The sequence below is a fragment of the Tachysurus fulvidraco genome, chromosome 9, assembly GCF_022655615.1.
Source record: "Tachysurus fulvidraco isolate hzauxx_2018 chromosome 9, HZAU_PFXX_2.0, whole genome shotgun sequence".
Classification (NCBI taxonomy): Eukaryota; Metazoa; Chordata; class Actinopteri; order Siluriformes; family Bagridae; genus Tachysurus; species Tachysurus fulvidraco.
This window is the reverse complement of record NC_062526.1, coordinates 14,470,978-14,492,722: the sequence shown is the minus strand read 5'-3', so window position 1 is coordinate 14,492,722 and position 21,745 is coordinate 14,470,978. Positions and strand designations below refer to the sequence as shown.

The window sequence follows — 21,745 nt, the reverse complement described above, 5'->3', positions numbered from 1 at the left end:
TTATGTTAACAGTTTTGTAGCGAAACTTACAGCATAGTTTTGTGTTCTGTAAGTGAGGGGCGCTATTGTTTTACCGATCACGATGATGACATTCAAAACTTCTCTTGCAGGATTAAACACTGACCGAACTTTTCATTTCTCAGTGCATCAGTTGGAGGTTCTAAAAATCACGTGGGTGGTCAGATATGAATCTTGCACTAAACACTTTGTCCAAACAACAACACAGAATGAACAATCTAAAACTGATTGTCCCGGTCATTAATTCTGATTGGCTGAGCCACGTTCAAAGCTGTAATTCACTTTTGAAAAACCTATGTACTCCTGTAACCTCATTACATCAGTATTACTGCTTTAAATAAATTGTTTCAAAATGTCAGATTTGGTTGTCAAATAAGCATGGATGAGTTGTTGAAAGAGAGAAGGAAGATAAAATGTGTATATGGTGGATATGTAGGAAATATAACACATGAATGCAGATTGATGGCAAAACAGTATGATGATTTTAACACACCAACTGAGCAATGCCTGTGTCCAGAATAAGTCCAGAAATGTCCAGGTTGTCCTGACTGAATGATGTCCTGAGTCCAAAAACTGAAGCAAAAAAAAATTTATTGGTGTGATTCGGTTTCATGTTACAGACGGTTAAACACAACAAAGCTGCCTTGCAGAAGGGGTGGGTCAGAAACACTTTCATTAATGACAGAGAAAGCACACAGACATTTGCTGGTTGAAATGGGTAAATAATGGTGTAAATACCACAGCAGAAAAGTGATACCTTAAAGAGACTCTGAGTCTGAATCCCTACAGTGTTGCAGCTATCAATGGCCAGGAGCTGAGAAAAAAAACTGTCTGGGGTGGGAGGTTTGATATGGTGTCAATCACAGTAAAGTTGGCCAGTCGTAGGGTCTTTCCTCTTGGCATTTAGCATCTGATGAAGCTGTTCTCTATGACCTCTCTGGTTGAACTGACATGACCAAACTGGGGACTAAAATTGGAATAAAATACTGAACTAAACAGTTTAAACTATGTTGTGAACACAGCATTTATTCTGTATAAACATTGTAGTTCTGCATGTCTGCGTCACTTGATGTGAAACACACAGCATGTTTGGATTACATGCTGCACTTGTTCAGAGGTAAACTGCTTCCTCACTTCACCTGAACCTCACTGGGGCTCCAAACGACATCACCTCAGAGGTAGCTCCGATCAGGCCAGGGCTTAGTTCAATCTACAGATATGAAGAACAATGGCTGTTTTTTCCCCTTCTCTCTGGCATTATTAATTTACTGTGTTCAGCTTTCAAAACAACTAGAGCAGATAAAGGGGACATTGACTCCAAGGAAAAAAGTGTACGAGTCATCACAGGAAGCTGCTATCACACGCGGCATGATCTACAGCGAGCTAAAAATACGTTCGCTATCACAGAAAATGAGAACTTCAAGCGAGTGTGTGTGTGTTTGTGTGTGCACTCACTGACATCCACTAAAAAGCTTTTCCAGGTACCTGAGTAAGCTCAAGCTAATTTCTATACTAATTGCAGGTGAAATACATGTCAGTTAAAAAGACGTGATATGAAGATTGGTAGAAGTGCTAAAGAAAAGCTGCACTAATGATAGTGAGTCTCAAACACCTCAAGTAGTTTACTTTAGGTGCGAGAAAACATTTTTCTATGTATTTGTATTTACAACACTATTAAGAGAACTGTATTTGATTTGCCAATATTTATATTTCTATAATAGGGATTGATTTCACCTCAAGCTTTTTGAAGGCTGGTGGCTGTTCTGATACTGTATATCAGAAAGGTCAAAGTAATTTCATGTCCATCAACCACCAGACGTCATTGCCCTAACACTCTGACCGTCTGACCCCGCTCCAATAAGTAGGAATAAACCCACTTTAAGCATCACTGCTATTAAAATAGCACCAAAGTATTCTCACAATGAACCCTTTCTGATGTGGTAAATGCCCAGCCTTGTTTCTACAATGCCCTTATTCTCAATGCGGCTTGCTCACAAAGCACGCCTCGGGTCAGAAACGTTCTCCTCGGAGACATTTCAAATGTGGGTTTGTAGCATTGACGTGCAAGTAGCTTTTCACAATTACATGACCGTGCACTTGATTCCGTCCAACCCTTCCACAGATTTAGTTACAAAGTTGACGTAGGGCTATTGTCATGTTATTCAGCGATTCAGGAATTAAAAGATGCTGCAAAAAGTATTTATCTAAAATCTGTCCAGACCACTTCCAAGTGAAATCAAACCTGCTTTGAGTCTGAATCAACTCTGCTGCAAAAAGTGCAACAAGCATGACAGGAAGATGCAGCTTTATCAATTTTATTTATTTATTTTAAACATGAGAGCTGCTAAATTGAGCAAAAGGATAAAGCCGTAAACCTGCAGAAATGGCACTTCTTTTGTAAATTTGTATCGTCATACAAAATACTGAAAATAAGGTGCCAAAACTAATGTAATCGTCTCATCATTTAATGTGCAGGCAGAGAAACATATCATAGCAGCAAGGACTGACCACTGAGACAGACATACTTGCTTTTACTCCCAATTTTGAGACTTTGTGGGCGGGGCTAATGTTTACATTTCCAGTTATAATTGGTTGCTCTTAACCAAGCATCTTATTCCTGGACCTTGATGTTACTTAAAAATTTCCAAAATGCCAAAACAAGTATCAGGATAACATATTTGTCAGTTCTTGAATTCTTACACAAAGGTATTGAATTACTGAAGAAAATGCTTCAAACAGTTATGAAGGCATGTAAAAAATGGTGGCCACTTGCATGACACAAGTTAGTTTCGTACTTATTTGTAGTGAACATTAATAATTCTCTTTCACATCTCTAAAAAAAATCAAGTTCTGTTTCCAAAAAATATTGTTTGAGTGACCAGTTCTTTGCACATTTCATCAACCTTTTCTCTCCAGAGCTCCTTGTTTACTTAACCACAGGTTACTGTCTTTATGGAGTTTTCTCACATTCTCCATCTTCTCTGGTTTCATCCCACCAACCAAAGAAACAAGAAAAGTAGATGAACTGCTAAATTGCCTCTAGGGTGAAGGACACTCTGTGTGTGTGTGTGTGTGTGTGTGTGTGTGTGTGTGTGTGTGTGTGTGTGTGTGTGTGTGTGTGTGAATGGTGTTCTTCAATGACTTTACATCCCACCCCAGGGCTTATTCCTGCCTTGCATCCATCGTTCCCAGGATAGTGCCTGGATTCTCACACATACAAATCTCTTGTCGGGAAATTCACAAATTAACAAGAACATTTCTACATATACTATCAATCAGTATTAAGAATAAAACTGCATCGGTGATTCCTTTTAAACTAAGAATTTGACTAGTTTTTTCCATCATCTTATAGAAAACTGCCAATGTAACACACAATTTGTACAGAATAATGAGGATGCGTAGCAGCTTTGCTCAGTACTTAAACGTTTAACAACTCACATGCGGTAGATCTCACGCTGTGTGAGAACAGCGTTCTCCACGAAGTACGGCAGCATAGTAGGGAGCATGACCCGCCGGTGCCAGTGCAGCTCCAGGTGCATCCTGCTGTGACGCCTCAGCTCCAAACACCCAGAGCACAACACGGCCAGAGATGGACAAGAGCGTCAGAAGCAGAGACACAGTGCGTGTGTGTGTGTACGAGTGGATCCTGGTAGAATAAATGTGTTCCTGCTTGAGCAAGTTCCTTGTAGGCTGGGAATGTGTTCTCACTCCTCCCTCCCTCTCTCTCTCTCTCTCTCTCTCTCTCTCTCTCTCTCTCTCTCTCTCCTGATTGCAGAACAGAAAGATAAAGCTGCTTTGCTGTCCTCAGCCTGACTGACTGCTGGAATCTCCACCCCGAAGACTTAGGTAAGCTGAGTTGTGTGTGTGTGTGTGTGTGTGTGTGTGTGTGTGTGTGTGTGTGTGTGTGTGTGTTGTCTAGTCTCACACACACCACTGAGTGCTGAATTGGCAGTGTAAAGAAAATCCAATAGTGTTCTCTGAGTCTTTCCAAGTGAGACGTCCCAATACAGAGGCTTCCTGGATCTACTGTAGCATGCACTGTGACCAGGTCATGTCCTGTGTTTAAAAAACCTCTTCTGAGCTCACTTCCTGCATACAAAGTAAAATAAATAAATTACCAGCCAAGAGAAATAGTTCTTTAGTGATCTTCTCAGCCTCAGAGGACACCAGACGCCTGGCTCAATGCCTTCTTCTAGTGTCCAGACTACAGGTGCCACTAAATCTCATTAAGACACAAAGACATGGGAGGATATTCCCAGACTGCATGAGTAAGACAAATGATTCGTGAAAGAAAGGTTCACTTATTTGCCTGTCAGCAGAAAGAAACTAACACACACACACACACACACACACACACACACACACACACACACACACACACACACACATGCGCGCACACGCACACGCACACACACAGATATCCGAAAGTTGATAAGACTACACTGAAGGAAAGCAGAGCTGAGAAAGAAACAGAAAGGTAGAAATCACTGAAGAGGGAGAGACGAATGAAAAGATGAGGGAATGAATGTTTGTATAGTCGGGTCCCTATGTATTTTTGTATTTGTGACTCTCTGCACCACCAGAATGGATTTCAAATGAATTTGCGATGTACAATTCAGTTTTAGTTCACAGGATTCAACAAAAATACTGCATTAACAGGTAAGGAATTAAAACTTTACATCATCTAGGCCAAAAAGTAACTGGACAAACTGACCTAATTATTTAAAAAGGGTATAGTTTGTTAATACTTGGCTATAACTCATTTGAATCAATGTCTGCCTGAAATCTGGAACCCAGAATCATCACTACATGCTGAGTTTCCTCAGAGATAATTTGCCAAGCCTTAATGCCTTCAGGTTGCTGATTCTTTGTGGGTCTTTCTGCCTTCGCTATGCTCTATTGGGTTAAGGTCAGGTGGCCGACTCAGCCATTTTAGAACAGCCGTAAGAAGCTCTTGGGTTGCTTTCGTAAGTTTTGTGTTATTATCCATTTGAACTGTGAAGCGCTGGCTCAAGCTGAGCAGAAACTCTAGCATCTCTACACACTTCAGATTTCACCCTGCTCCTTCTATCTGCAGCCACTTCATTAATAAACACCAGTAATTCAGCTCCATCTGTCAACCTCAACCATGCCTGATAGATGATTCAGATCTGTCCAAAGAATGTGCTAGAACTGGGCATGTTTTTTTCTTTTTTTTTCTTTTTTTCTAGCAAAGTCTAATCTGTCATTTTGGATCTTGAATGCTACCTTCTGAATTTACATTCCATCTCTTGATTGCAGACTTTGACATCAATATTCATATCTCTTCACGAGTGTTCCTGACCTGACTAGATGTTATGATGGGATTTTTGCTTCACCAAGAAAAGACCACTTTAGTTGTCTTCTCTGGTCTTCCAGCCATTTGGTGTTGATGGGCTTTGTAAGTGCATTCCTTCTGATTTGGCCACTTCAAAAGTCTCTGCTATCTCTCTGTTAGGTCAGTTTTTTCAGCCTAGTTATGGTCTCCTTAACTTACATTGACACCTCTTTCGACAACATATTGAGAGTCCCTTTGAACAGCTACCAACTCAAACTGGAATAAATTCCAGACCTTTTATCTCCTTTGTTTGTCATTAATTTTGCCTTTGAGGCTGTGAATATGTAAAGACTACGAGAAAAAATCAGCTATGATTCCTAAACAATGAATGCAATATTTTTTGTTAAATGCTTTAAAATAAAGCTAAAAGTCTAAACTTCAATCACACCTTGACTGCAAATCCATTGCTGTGAATTTAATGCAGAAGCAAAATTATTGACCAGACTGCAGCTGCTACAATGTAAGCGATAACATTAAATGTAAACATAAATGGATTAACAAGAGGTTTTTCAGATAATAAAAATATTGTAAATGTTAGCGAACTGCTGTTGTTTGTTATTTCTGGACTGGAAGAAATAACAGACTGGCAACAAACTCAGAAAGAGACATTTAAAGCATTTTACACCACTTGGAAATACAAAGTCTCAGGCATTCAAAACCCATAATGCTTTGCAACAGCATGCATCTGCGACAAGAGCTGAAATGTTCAGGTTACAGTGAGAGAGAGAGAGAGAGAGAGAGAGAGAGAGAGAGAGAGAGAGAGAGAGAGAGAGAGAGAGAGAGAGATTATTCATAAGACCAAGGTGATGCAAACTTCATTGTGTAATAAATATAAACCCATATTATGTTGTTTTTTCAGAAGCATATCTGGATTGTATATCAGGATTGTCATCCCATGTGACTCTATGACTATTATCTCAGAGATGGTAGTTGTATTTCCACATTGCCTCTGTGACCGCCACTTAATGACCTGCATTATATTATTTTCTGCTACACAAGCAAGATATTGCTCTCTTTTTTGTGCTCTGGAGCGGTATGACCGTTCCTGGCTTGTTTTAACCTAAGGGCAGGTGCACAATGCATGAGTTCTGACAGGATCACAGAGTCGAGAGAACACGAGTGCTAGCACACATCATGAGTCATTTCATCTCTCAGGTATATCTGAGGTCAAACATTCTGAGGTTTACTGAAGTTTCATTGGACAAACTAATACAAAACAATGCACCAAATGCCTAAACCAAATATGTTCTATATTCCACAATGTTTCAAATTTAGGCTGTTGACTGAATTTAAATGATTTATTTTATTATAATACTATAGAAGCCATTACTAATAATAATACCTTACACCAGGAGTTGTATGGTATAATTGCTAATATGGTGAAACTTGTAAGAAGTCTCCAGTGCCCAGTAACAAACAGCATTTATTGCCTCATTACCTTCAAAGGAAAAGAAAATAGAGAGTCTATTTATGTCATTTGGCAGACACTCTTATCCAGAGCAACTTACATTTTTTTCATTGATACAGCTGAGCAATTGAGGGCTAAAGGCCTTGCTCAGGGGCCCAGGAGTGACCGCTTGGTGGCACTGGGATTTGAACTCATGACCTTCCAATCAGTAGTCCAACACCTTTACAACTGAGCTACCACATCCCCACATGTCTGTTATAATGTACAATACAGAAACTTTGGCTGCTTCCTAAATGACGTCCTACTCACTATGCACCGACACTATGCACTATGTATTATAGCGTTTAGCGTATGAATGTTAGAAGGGTTGTCCTAAATGAAACTCTACACCACGTCTTTTTTGAGTAACAAAAAGGATACAGCATTTCAAAGATGATAGTCTCAGCCTCAGATGCCACATCAATGAATTGCTGGCTGAATTTCTAATGGGGGCACAGTGGCTTAGTGGGTAGCACGTTCGCCTCACAGGGCCGGGGTTCGATTCCCGCCTCCGCCTTGTGTGTGCGGAGTTTGCATGTTCCTCCAGGTACTCTGGTTTCCTCCCCCGGTCCAAAGACATGCATGGTAGGTTGATTGGCATCTCTGGAAAATTGTCCGTAGTGTGTGAATGAGAGTGTGTGTGCCCTGCGATGGGTTGGCACTCCGTCCAGGGTGTATCCTGCCTTGATGCCCGATGACACCTAAGATAGGCACAGGCTCCCCGTGACCCGAGAAGTTCGGATAAGCAGTAGAAAATGAGTGAGTGAGTGAGAATTTCTAATGGAAAAAAATTTAATTCAGGAGTTTTTAAGTCATCATCTGATTGGTTGGATTCTACAAGATTTCCGGGAGACGTGCATGTTTCATTTTTTTAATGTTCTACTTCCCTCATGGAAAAAGGAACCTGTTGTGTTTACATCTGTGACCATGAGGGATTATGAGAATCAGTTAAACGCTGGATTTACAAAATTATGTGAAGATCACAGTACAAACTCATAATCTACACAATTTAAATAAAAGACCTACAGTTGCTTGTCGGTCTGTTTTTGTAGGGACATAAACTTTACATTTTCACTCCCTTAAATATGCTAAAAACGGATGCTGAACAAAAGCCAAGAATCCAAAACTTCTGCTTTCAGTCTGAACCTCAGGCTACATGAAACTACACAGATGATGGCAAATTACATAAAATGCACAGAAAACATTTTTTTTCAAAAAGGCTGAAATAAAAATTGCACAACATAACCTAATTTTTATAGACATTTTAAAGATTCTAAGAAGTTTCTTCGGTCATCTTGAATTATTTATTTTCTAACCAACATCATCACCTGGTACCTTGAAGTGCACTTTTTTGAATTTTAAGTGTGAACACACTACTGATACTCTTGCTTCTTGCATGTTCTACAACGTTAAATATTACAATAAACAGATAAAAAGTATAATATGTTGCTCTTCAATTCAAAAATAAATTGTAATTGTTAGATAAGATAAGATAAACAAATCTCTGCAGTTTTTAGAACTTAAAAAAACGTTTTATTACTTCCATATTTCACAAAGATTTACTGTATATACAGAAAATGTACTGACTACTAACCTTCTCTGGTAATGTGATGTAACTCAACAAAAGCTTAATTAAATTTTAAACAAATAATTTTTAAACAAGGGCAAACCTTAGCCTTCACTGCCTTTTTATAAAGCTTATACAACTTTAAAAACCCACTGAGAAGCACTTTGAGATGAACATGATGATCTTATTCATCAATCATTTTTTGGTATCTAACTAGAAAAATATGACTGTCAAAAGGTCGGTGAGAGTGGGAATAATTATGTAATAAGGTATTCTGGAGTATGGTGATCTGTACAGCATTTTCATTATGGAGATATATAGTCAGTGACTTATAGCAGGAGTGTGTATGTGTCGTGTGTGTCGTGGGTTAATAAACATGTTGCTGGATATTCAGATTAGACTGATGGAACACAGACTCACAGAATGCAATAAAATAAGGACTCGTGACTCAGGATTAGCAGAACAATCTTGTCCAATGGCGATGCTCAGAGCAGACTACACATCTCCTGACATACACACACACAGATAAACACACACATTCCTGCACACACAGCATCCTCTACTCAGGAGACCGATGCGCCGCAACACAGTGTTCACATGCTGACGGATGCAGGGATAAAAGATGGAAAGAAGGAAAAACACAGTGCTATCATCTCTGAACAGTCAGGCACTTTTCGGAGAAAGACTGATGGAAAAGTGAGCAAGGCACTAATGACATCAGCAGATTTTCATTCATAGAGTAATTTTAAAAAATGTCAACATTCATGAAATGCCTCAACATTCAGTAAAAGATTTTTTTTTACCACAGATCTTTTCTCAGTTATGACTGGTTGGAAGCCGTTGATTCATTCTCTATAACAGCAGCTCTAGCAATAGTTAATTAGAGGTTTGTATTTGTGTGCTTGTTTAAAAATGGTATGTTATTTTCATAGTTACAGCGTATTTGTTATTTCTTGAACAGATAGAAATTTTTTTAAATGTGTTTTACAGTTTCTGTTTAGAGCTATCATAATGTAAGTAAAAAAAAATTTGCGGATGTTTTGTAACATTTAATTAACTATAAATCTATACATAGAGTACTGTAATCAATGGGAAAATTGTTGCAGTATAAAAGGAATAAACGACAGAAATCCCAATATGTGTGACCCTTAATGTTAAAATATTTAGACAGCATACTGGTCACATGACCACATTGGTTAATGAAGCACCTACAGTATAAGATAACCGGGAATAATAAGAACTTGAAGTGAAGTGACTGCTATATATTGTAGGTTTTATGTTTACTCAACAACATTATAACAGTTAAAAACTCTTTTTGGAAACTTTTAATGTGAGCCCAGAACCTCTGCAGTGGCCTTCAGTGCCTCAAAAAGAGGCTGCGGAAGCCATTTTATCACTCCTTAGCTGCTCAGACACTCCCCTCTTTCACTTTCACTGTTTGATGGAATTCTAAACTATTTCCCAGATAAGGTTTGAACAGTCAACTACACTGTTATGCTGTTTTAGTCATAACACATTAGACATTAGAGAAAACAGGTCTCCACAAGCCATCGTACACAGAAAGTTTCTTATAGAATTTACACATCTGATGAACAAGGCACAGAGAGCATAAAGCCACAACATCATTATTTAGTCTAGGGCCAACTGGATGAAAATGGCAAGAGCAGACTGTCTGGTCCTCTCTGAGAAACCAGCCCATGCATAACCTCATAAAGCAAGCTGGATATGTTCTGATAATAGGACGTGTAAATTAGCGCAAATACAGTAGTGTAATTTAAATGATTATCTTACTTAATTTATCTTCACACTAAACCATGCAGAGATTTATAGTAAAAAGTGAGAACCTGAGAATGAAGTAGAAGAAGTAAATCAAAACTCATATTTTTCTATGAGCTATCTCTTAATATGAATACAAAGCAGTATTATTTGGACATTTTAGGACATTTTTTCTCTAAATGCACAAATACAGAAAAGATACAGAGGTGTATTACACTCAGGAGGATCTTATTTGTACCATTAGTATCGATCTTTTACCTGGAATGATGCTCAAAAAAAGAGCACATTTAAATTGTTTTTGCTACTATAGACTCCTTCATTGTTTCTAAACAAAGACTAAAAAAAAGACCTAACTATCCTTACAAGCTGATACTACTTACAGTGAGGGACAAAATTATTTGATCCCCTTCTGATTTTGTCTATAATTTTAATGGTAGGATTTTAACAGTGAAAGACAGAAAGACAGCACAACAGAAAAATATAACAAAAAAATATATAAATTGATTTGCATTATAATGAGTGAAATAACTACTTTATCCCTTCACAAAACATGACTTAGTACTTGGTGGCAAAACCCTTGTTGGCAATCACAGAGGGCAGGTGTTTCGTGTACATCCCTGTGTATCTTATATTTACAGACTACAGTTTACTTTCATGCACATTATTTTCCATTCTACAGTATACATATTTTCTATATTTTATTCTTATATTTTCATTGTTTACTTTTATCTCATTCTTTCATTGTTGTGTTTTTCTAATAAGTACAATGTCCATGGAGCGGACCTGACTCACATTTCACTGCTGGTTATACATGCCCTATATAATTGTGTATGTGACAAAAAATCTTGAATCTTGTAGTTGAGCACACATCTCAGGAGGGATTTTGTCCCTCTCTTCTTTGAAGATCCTCTCCAAAGTCATTAATTTTGACTTTTGGCAACTCAAACCTTCAGCTCCCTCCACAGATATTATACGGGCTAAAGGTCAGAAGACTGGCTAGGCCACTCCAGGACCTTAATGTGCTTCTTCTTGAGCCACTCCTTTGTTTCCTTGGCCATGTGTTTTGGGTCATTGTCATGCTGGAATACCCATCCACAACCCATTTCACTGCATCAAGGAGGTTCTCTTGATGCGGTGAAGTTGTCCCCTCCCCTTAGCAGAAAAACACCCCCATGGACCTGTACTTTCTTGAGCAGGGGGACCTTGTGGGTGTTGCAGAATTTCAGTTCTTCACAGCGTAGCTTGTTACTAATTGCTTTCTTGGTGAATATGGTTCCAGAGGCTTTGAGATCATTGACAATGTCCTACCGTGTAGTTCTGTGCTGATTCCTTACTGTTCTCATGATCATTGAAACTCCACAAGGTGAGATCTTGAATGTAGCCCCAGGTCAACAGAGAATGACAGTTATTTTGTGTTTTTTTCCATTTCCATCGCACCAATTGCTGTCACCTTCTCACCACGCTGCTTGGCGATGGTCTTGTAGCCCATTCCAGCCTTGTGTAGGTCTACAAACCTGTCCCTGATGTCTTTGGACAGCTCTTTGGTCTTAGCCATGGTGAAGAGTTTTGAATCTGATTGATTGCTTCTGTTGGCAGGTGTCTTTCATCTAATTTTCATACCATTAAAATTATAACCTGATCATTTCTTTGTCAGTGGGCAAGCATACAAAATCAGCAGGGGATCAAATAATTTTTCCCTCCCCACAGTCTGACTAAAGGAATCATACTGAAAATGTTATCCATGTACTGTATTAGAATAAAAAGTGCTGTTAAGCTAAACTAACATTTTCAAATGATGTAATTCTTAGGAGAGCCTTACAGCTTGGTATCCTGTCAGTGTTCTAATCTGCAATGACTGGACACATTCTATACATATCTCATAGAACCGCCAAGCAATTATGTTTCCACAAGCACAATGTCTTATGATTAAAACATTGAGGACATCATGACCCTAAAAGCCAAGGTGCTCTCATGTGTAAGCTAACAAAGATTTTAGCTAGTTAAACATGTATAAGTTATAGCTAGTTAAACATGTCTATTATAGTTAACTACTCAGTCAGAATGTGACCTGATTATAAGCCATTAACTAGCTACTTTTTTATTCTGGGATTTAAGTTATGACACAATTACATACGTTTGTTAAACCAATATAAAAGCTAAGCTAAGTTGATTCTTAGTTGGCAAGCCTTAGTTAAGTTCACTAATATGAGTTAGTTACATAGACTGCAAAAATGGAAATACTCAGACACACACACACACACACACACACACACACACACACACACACACACACACACACACACACAGTATATATATGAAAAAATACCAAAAAATACCCATTTGAGTACTAGCCCAATCACAATGAACAGTACGAACAAGAAGCTACAGTGTAATGAAGTAGTGAAACTTCAGCATGAGAACGTTTGTCCTGTAGTATTGCCCTACACTGTGGCCTACAGTTACAGTACAGTACAGTTACAGTTACTCTCAGAGATCTTCAGCTTTCTCTAATCCCAGGACAGCCGATCCAGCTCAAGAGGCACATGATAATGAGCTGATAAGTTGGATTAGTTGGTTTGGGATCCTAATAAAATCCAGACTGCACTGGGAATTAAATTATGAACCTAAACTGGTAGCCACATCAGCAACCTTTATTGTACTACTTGTACAACACAGTTAATTTTCAGTTCCAGTCTTATTATTGATTTGTGAAATGAATTAGTTGTTTTTTTAATTATAGATTTTTTTCAATAAGGCCCAATCCATACACCAGAGTTTGCATTTTTTCTCTCTTTAAACCAGAATGAAACACCACATTTATCTTAATCTCTAATGTGTGTGTAAAATTAAAATCCATTCTGCTAGCAAATATGAAAAACTCTTAATAAACTCCATTTCAGAATTAACAAAATAAAGGACAAGAAGACAAAAACAGTGTTACAACTATAACATTAAGGACTGTAAAGCATATCAAATTAATCTGGGACTAAACAAATTACACAAAAGCATAAGTCCCTCTGTACTGTAACACAATTTCTTCCTTTGCGATATGCATTATATATGCATTTCGGCACAAAGTCAAAAGTCCTCACGCACTCACACACACTCACATACACACTCAGATACGAGCAAGCACCCAAACAAAAACACAGATAGCTGTGCTTGGCTGCTCCATTTGCTGTACCCACATGGTGAAATCACCACCAGGCTCTAAGCCATGGAGTACTGACTGATATCATCATGTAGAACCCAAACAGACATTCTTGCTTCAACACTTTCATGTATGGTTAAATAAAAAAGTAACGGCTAAGCCTATCAGAAAAAAAAAACAAAGGTGGTAGGCTAGTCAGTGCCAGTTAGCATGACATCATGTGTATAAGGATAACAGAGGAACCTACTGCATGTCTGGAGTCAAGTAAATTTGTTATAGCCAAATAGGGTGTGTTTTAACATGGAAATTGTGCTGAACCTGACCAAATCTGTTCTCCCCTTTTTTTTGTTAATCCATGGTTGTATTTTGCTATAATCAATGGCCTATGGCTGTATCTAACCCTTGGTCCACAGTCATTGTATTAAAGTGATTTATACTTATTTGTTTCATGTTACTATAACATCGTGCTGTAATGTTGATATGCCGTCCTCTGAGCTGTACTGTACAGCACCTTGATCAACTTCGGCTGTTGTTGTACAGCATTTTGATCAACTTCGGCTGTTGTTAAAAATGTGGTGTTTTTTCAAGTCAAGTATCAGTGTGGGAGTTTGATCAATGAACAATTACAAACCTGCTCTCAACATCAGTATAAATCTAGTAATGTAGTGAAGTAACAATCCAACATATTTGATTTTTAATGTAGTCTGTTTCTGTAGTTTCAACAGTAAAAGTCCTTGCGTGTCTTGTCTCAGAGTAGATGATGAGTTCTCTCTAAACCAACCTTCCCTTTAGAACACAATGTCCTATGAGGGTTTTACAACAATCTAATTGTTCCACTTGCCATTTCAGGTTATGTAAGCGCAATGGAATTTGTAAGTGTTCAACCATTTTTATCATTGCGTAATTCTGAGCTGTACCTTCGGGGATCGATGAGATCAGCAGAGGGCAGGTCAGGACCAGTCACGGACATCTCCGCTTCTGCAGGTGTGCACATGAGTCAGTTGTATTAACCAAGCATAATTTGGCTGGTAACACTGTTTATTAACCTCACAATCAATCAAAAGGTGGAACGAACAGTTGACAGATACAAGCAGAGACCTCTGAAGATCAGCTAGGAAAAGCGAGCTTAACAAGCTTAACAGAGCTTTGTTTTTCTTGGTTACAACAAACAGGTTTTGATTGAACACATTAGCCAAATGTTTACCAGTCAAGTATATGAAGAAACAACAGATCTTAGTTAAAAACTCTTAATTTAAACTGCTAATGGTTAGCTTGAAGCTTGTTGAAAATTATAACAATCCAGTCTCCTTGAATTAGTGTAACTATAAAGTTCACAGGTTTTCAGCTTCATATCTGAACACACTTGACCCATCTCCTGTGGGATTAAAAGAAGAATTCTGAGAGTTCATCCAAACTAGAAACCCTTGCTAGTTCAGAAACTCTTTGCAAATTGGCTAATTGGTCAGGGTTTGTGTTCATACCTTTTTTTTTGACATCTTTACTGTTTGAAAAGAGATCCACCTTACTGTCATGCAATCATGTTGCTTTTGGGTGTTGGCCAAATACAAAGCATTTCCTACAGCACAACAATTACTAATTAAATAACAAATACTAAAGCAAATCTCAACATTAGCAGTCAGTTCTGTTATTGGCTTGCATCATTTTGCATAATCAAGAACAAAGGAACAAAACCATGGTTCATCCATTGAGATTACTTTGGATATTGCTATATAACCTTGAAATGTGTTCAGCTTTACAATTTTAAAAGATTTGGCAGATGGATTCACATAGCTCAGAGGAATCATGTGCTCAAGATTTAGCAAGCTAATGAAAAACTGAAGGGTAATTAAAATAATTAATAAAATAAAATCCGCAATGGGATTTTAATGCTACACTGGTAGTAACAGAAAAGCTGTTCTGTTTACGTTTAATATAGCATGTATACAACAACTCTGCTTTATTACACTAATCTGTTGAAGAAATAACTATTTCACACATTTGACCTTGATGCGACCTTGACGCTATTGATTTGGATCAAATTCTAATCAGTTAGTCGGCACTCGAGTGGACCAATAGCAAAAATGGTAGCTAGCCAACGCATGAATAACTAGTTACAAAGATATAACTGACATGATGGATTCAGATGGGACTCAGATCCCAGTGATATTTATTAGTAAATATGGGGGAAGTCATGGCCTAATGGTTAGAGAGTCTAACTCCTAACCCTAAGGTTGTGGGTTCGAGTCTCGGGCCTGCCATGACTGAGGTGCCCTTGAGCAAGGCTAAGACACCCCACGTCTGTATGTCACGTCAATTTCCGTCACTTTCCTAGTAATTACCTAGTAATTACCTACCCACCTCATAAATGAAAAAAGGTAACATAACATCTGTCATATCTCAGTATTTATCATTAAATGACCGAGAGGAAAACTTTCCCACTGAACAAAATACATTTTAATCAGAATTCGGAAAAAGCTGTTAGTCAAGTAAAACCTTTACTACAGCCGTAGTAAAGGCCATAGAGGACATAAAGCTAGACATTGCTGGCTTTGTCCTGAGCTTCACTAGCACAAGAAGCACTGACCTCTTTTCCAACATCCTGTTTTTAAGAAAAGAGAATAAAGTGATTTTCTGACCCAAGAGCTATGAGAACGATGGAAAAATGAAAGAGCAATACAGGGGTGTGAAGCCCTCTGTAGGGAACAATCCTTCTTTTGCTTTACAGATGATTTTACTTATAGTCAATAACACCTCCAGCATAAAACAGGACATTATGAATCGCTACCGACCGGAAATGAAGAATCAAACTGGTCTTTTGCTTCCAAGAAAAAACATTAACCATCCACTGCCAGGTGCTTATTCAGTAAGATGCTCATGAGGATCAGCTTTTATCAATCATAATCACACAGGGGTCACACTGGACATGTGCAAATTCATCACAGGATACAATCACACACACTCAAACACACATTTGCACACTGATGACAATCAGCCACATCTTTGGACTTGGGGAGGAAACCCTTGTATCTGGAGGAAACCCCTGAAGCACAGGAAGTAGCGTACACAAAACTCCCCAATCAGTCATGTTGGTTGGTTATCTTTGAGGAATTTTATGTATTGAATCATCAGAAATTTTGGATGGATACCCCAGATGTTTAGCAACCCAACAGTCACTTCCTTCCCTGGAATCCGTCTTTGGCATAATCTGTCGCTTCCTCTGCAGACTTCCTCTTCCTCTGCAGTCCAACCAGTACTCTGAGCTGTACTGATACAATAGTACTGATAGTGATACGCTCAGGATGTCTAATGTCATCCCCATATCACTCTTTTACACGCAAGGCTGTTTTTACTCCTGAATACATCATCAAATGATATTATGTACTGCAAAATGCATGAGCGAACCGGAAAACTTTTTCACCTCAGATTGTTTTATGTGGCTGACCCACATTCAGGATATGAAAGGACTTTTTTGGAGCACTGAATCCCACTAGTGTTCTCCCAAAGGACATGTAAACTTGCAAGGAGCTTCTAAGAAATGGCTTATCATTTTTGCCTGCCCCATTTCTCTCATATCCACAGCACTGGAATCATTTCCACTTGAAAAAAATCAGTCAAGCGATAAACTTTGTATATGCTAACATAATGGATAGAAGAAGAACATAATGTATAACCTGTTTCTATAGTGTTTATAGGACCGCTACAGTATATCTTAGTAGTGGCTCATGATGTATTGACTTTGGGGGAAAAAAGGTCAAAAGTTCTGGCTACAATTTTATACAAATTGCATTATTTTAGCTTCCTATATACACTATCTACATTATTTTTGTGTTTAAAAAAAAACAAAAAAATTGCCTAGTACAACGACTAAGGTACATAATGTCAGACAAAGAAAAATATCTATAGTTATGAAAATAGCAACCTGATATACAATAACGCAACATATACCTACATGTGGTGCCCCTTATGTTGTCCTCCCAAAGAGGAGGTGAGATCAGAAGAAGGTGAGAACCAAGGAAATGTCTTAATGCCATGCTCGCCAACAGAGAACTTGGCCGCAAGTGATATTTTGAAAGAGATCTAAATTAAAAGGCGCTTTAGATTTCTAATAAATTGAATGAAGTTGAATGACAAGTGATTGTCCGAAGCGGCGCACTCATACCCTCACCTGTACCTGGATGCCTCTTGCTGTGAATATAAAGATTTCTGGAAAGTATAAAACTTCTTATGAAGGATGAACAAACCTTTGTTGTGATCATGACAACTACATGTTTAGGGAAAGAGAATCATGTCCATAAAGGAACTGTCAATAATGTAACAAACTTCTCTCTCTCACACACACACACACGCACACGCACACACACACACACTCTTCAGGTGTCTTACCTCTGATTTAGCCTTCTGTCATCCTCACTCCCAAAATCCTAAATCAGAAACACAAAAACAGAAAGATTTAAAATGATGGAAAAACACAGCCATTAATCGGTTTTTGTGAAACAGGTAAAGACACTGCACCTTTAATCACCTGAGATAATAAATCACCAGAAATCTACATGCCTTTGTGCTAGACGTAAAACACAAAGCATACAAGCATGTTGATCTAAATGCACAGTATATCTGAGCATACTGGTTGCAGATAAAACTGGTGCCAAGCTAGGAATGTGCAGATAATTACAAGGTATGTGTTATCATGGACACTTTAAAACACTGCTGCATTCCGGGACATCACAGGGTGACAACATCTTCCCCAACATCTACAATTCCCTCCTTAGGGTAAATCTGTAGGTAGCATCGCATGTGAAGTTAATCTTTTCTCTGAGAAAGTGCTAGAAACACAGCAAAAGGATCTGACACTTCGATTAAAGGGTATGTTTTAGGTTACATATTACATATTATGTTTTAGGCAAATTTATGTGAAATCACTGCCGAATAATGTTACTATGCCCTGGAAATAGTGTGTACAATTACAGGCTTGTCTCTAAATTCGTTTCTGAGATTTATAAGGGGAATGTCTGTAAAAACGAGTGCTACTGTCAGCGAGGGGATGCTTCTAACAGGATACAAATCCAGACCCAAATGCAGGGATAGCAAACATACATAATTATTAACAAAATAACCAGGTAATAAAACAGGAAACTATAGGGGAAAAACTAGGTAAACATAACTACACAAAAAAATGAAACCGAAACTCAAAACTACAGACTGGAGGCACCAAACAGTAAACCACAAACTTGAAGAGAAGGATTCCGCTCCACAAAACACAATATGGCATAGTTATATAGGGAAACAATTAGACACACAAGAGACAGGTGTGCAGAGATGGGAAGAAATTAAATCTAGGACGGGGCAAACACACGTAAATGCACAAAACTTATACAAACCACATGGCACAACACACTGCCATAATGCCCCCTAATATTCTGGTAAGAAATTGTTCAAGCATGACCCTGACAGTACCTCCCCTCGAGGCCAAAGCCAGCTTTAATTCACATGCATCAAACATAAGTTTGTATACAAACATAAATCTTTTGGGAAAAAATCTTGCAGTATAATCAAGCATTTTTACTTTAACATTAAGAAAATAAATACACATACATAAAAAAATAAATCTGGATGAATTGATTGATGTCTAATTCTTTCTAACATTAATTACATTTAACTCCTCCTCCAAAGGTAAAAAAAAAAAAGAGGAATGCCACATAGTGTCACTGGGTTTTAACTCTCTCTTTTAGACTTTAAAAATAAATGTAAAGATATACCATTTGGATAACTGGTGAAAATATTCCTGTTCTTTTCAGCAGACTCTAACCTTGTGGCCTAATTTGTTCTGTATGTTTTTTCCCTGTTTGTGAATCTAGTAAAATATTATGTAGAAAAATAATAGCGTAAGCCTTTTCTGGAGGGACGTCTGCAGTAGATTCCTCTCTCTGAGTGAGGGGTGAGGTTTTTAGAGAACATAGTTCCTGACCCTACAAACAAAGTTTCATCAAAACAATAAAGTGTTAATATAGTTCCTCATTGTGTGGGGAGGGCAGAACACCGGTGATTAGGTTACAAGCCATAAGAGGGAACAATAAGAAACCCAGGTAGGCCAACTAGGAACAGCCGTCCCACACCTGAAGGGGGAAATGACTCAATTTAACCCAGAACTGCCCCAGGAGACACTTCCCCACAATGCAGCTTTCCACCGCGCTTTAGTCTGCAAGCAGTATCTGACCTTAAGAAGAACTGTGTTAATAAATGACCTAATTAGATCTTATAGACATACAATGAGGAGGTTAAATTTGAATGATACTATTATATTGTTACAGTGTTTGGTCTCTACCATCTTAGCTTAAAAAATCCAAACTGACCTTCAGACTGCACATCAGCTCATAATGCACTCTGTATCACTTAAAATTCTTCTTTGTCTGTAAAGTCAACTGACTTCCTCACTATCTGATCTTATTTTGGATCAAACAGAAAATGCTGAGTCAGCATCCACTTGGGGAAAACTATAATGAACAGCATGCTGTCAACATTGTGCTGTGTGAGGGAAACATGCCTATTTTGATAATGACATTTTCGGTTTATGGTACTGTTTACCTCAATATTGCACACTGGGTTTACATTCGTTTTACATAAGAATGAATGACACTGATGTTTAAGCTATTCTTGCTGCTCCTGTCATCTCTCGATTGCTCTAGGGATAACAAAATTCAAATTCACACCAAGTATTTGTTGAATTTAAGATGTGATGACTGCGCTAGGATAATTTTGAAGAAGAAAAATCTAGAAAGAAAAGTGTGAGTTTTAAATAATCCAGTACTGAAGCTAAAGTAAAGCGTTAACCCCAGGATAATGCACTCAAACACTTCATAAACACACATGAGATTAATCAGACAAATTGACAGAACAAGTCAGTTGGAATGTGAACAGGCTCTTTCCATAAAAACGCACAGGCAATGAATAACTAAAGAGTAAAATTGTTTTAAAATAGTGTTTTTTCAAAAGGTCAAGGAACAAAGATATTTGGTTTAATTTATTCATTTTCTCCTCAACTACAATATCCTTGAATAATATCCAATGCCATTTTTAAAACTGTCTAAAAGAAATAAATGCGAAATATAGACAAAATTAAAGGATAAAAAAATCCTTTAAAAAATAATTAAAAGCATTGGAACTTGCCTGAAAGACCAGGTTTAATCTTTTTCTTTCTAAATTTTATGCACTTAAAATCGAATGCACTTTAAAATGATGCACTTTGATAATAATAAGGCAGTTATTTTTTATTTTTTTTGCAACACCAGAACACTGCACCGTTTTGTTTGTAGTTATTAGTTGCGCCCTCTTGTGGACTGTTGATTGGTGTCCAGTAGTATTTTTATATGATGTGTTTATTCTGTCCCAATAAATACACTTCACCACATCTTACTGAGAAAAGAAGGTGGGGGAACAAACTGTAGATTTAAAAAAATGCCAAAAATTTTAGTAATAGTCTTTATGTTAATTTGTTGTGTTAATTCTAGCTAATATGTAACATTACACTTTTTGCCCTGAATGGCCCTTTTATTTATTCTTTTGACTGTGTGGTTTAATTTTAAGTTTTATTTTTGTATAATATTTAATTTTTAAAGCCAATTTCTCTCATTATTATGCTATAATATTATCATTATATCAGCAGCATAAAACGGTCTTAAAATTACAATAATGTTACAGATTTACAGAACTAAAACAGAAGTAGTTATTGTGACAGGCCCAGAAACAAACAGTCCTTTACACACAGTAGTATTGACATCTGACTTAGCTTTGTTTTTAACAGCCAATCAAATCAAAAACCTGTGGATAAAAATACAGAACCTCCTTAAACTTTTCCTTGTAGCCTCCATCATAGCTATTTAAAGCTAGATAACAAGCTTTGTAATCTGTCTGGTCATATTACATTAATTATCTATATTTTTAATAATCTACAAACACAAATATGACTGTGTATCAAAAAGCATACATTTTTTCAGAATGTAATTGGTTATGGGATTGACTTCAAATTGCAACAAACTAAGACATCTTGGATTACAGCTTTCTGAATGGATTCACATGAACAGTTTAAAAAAGATAAGTAAAGTTTTCTGTAAATTCATCTTCCTCATTATAGTGGACCAGTTTCTCTGTAACTTGATGGCAATGTGAACCGCCCCATTGCTAATTTATTCTGCACTTAATGAGTAAAAGTAATATATTGATTTTAACATCAGATCAGCTACTTATTGCTGAAATAGTGAAGAGTATGTTGTAAAAGTGCTAATGATATCTGCTGTGTCATCATTTACCATGATAGCGATATTACATTATTAAATAAGCCAGCTGTACTACAAAACACACACGCACACATTGTACAATGGCCTTACATACAATCATCACGTTTTCAGATTTTATAATGCTCCGGCCATTTCTTGA

General features: G+C 37.6%; 1 protein-coding gene across 5 annotated transcripts in view; it reads right to left on the bottom strand.

The window, feature by feature from the left end:
• Positions 1-21,745, bottom strand: part of ssh1a (slingshot protein phosphatase 1a) — a 49,124-nt gene that overhangs the window by 24,164 nt on the left and 3,215 nt on the right. For 2 of the 5 annotated variants that reach the window (XR_007143857.1, XM_027141237.2), the window contains exon 2: positions 17,699-17,736. Coding sequence is in view for 3 of the 5 variants with exons in the window: in XM_027141237.2 (XP_026997038.2) it covers positions 17,699-17,736 (38 nt within the window). In the remaining 2 variants the exon portion in view is untranslated. Of the gene's footprint in view, positions 1-511; positions 592-3,456; positions 3,699-14,232; positions 14,294-17,698; positions 17,737-21,745 lie in introns of those variants that run through there. The other 3 variants (XM_047818360.1, XM_047818361.1, XM_047818359.1) reach the window with 3 other exon arrangements.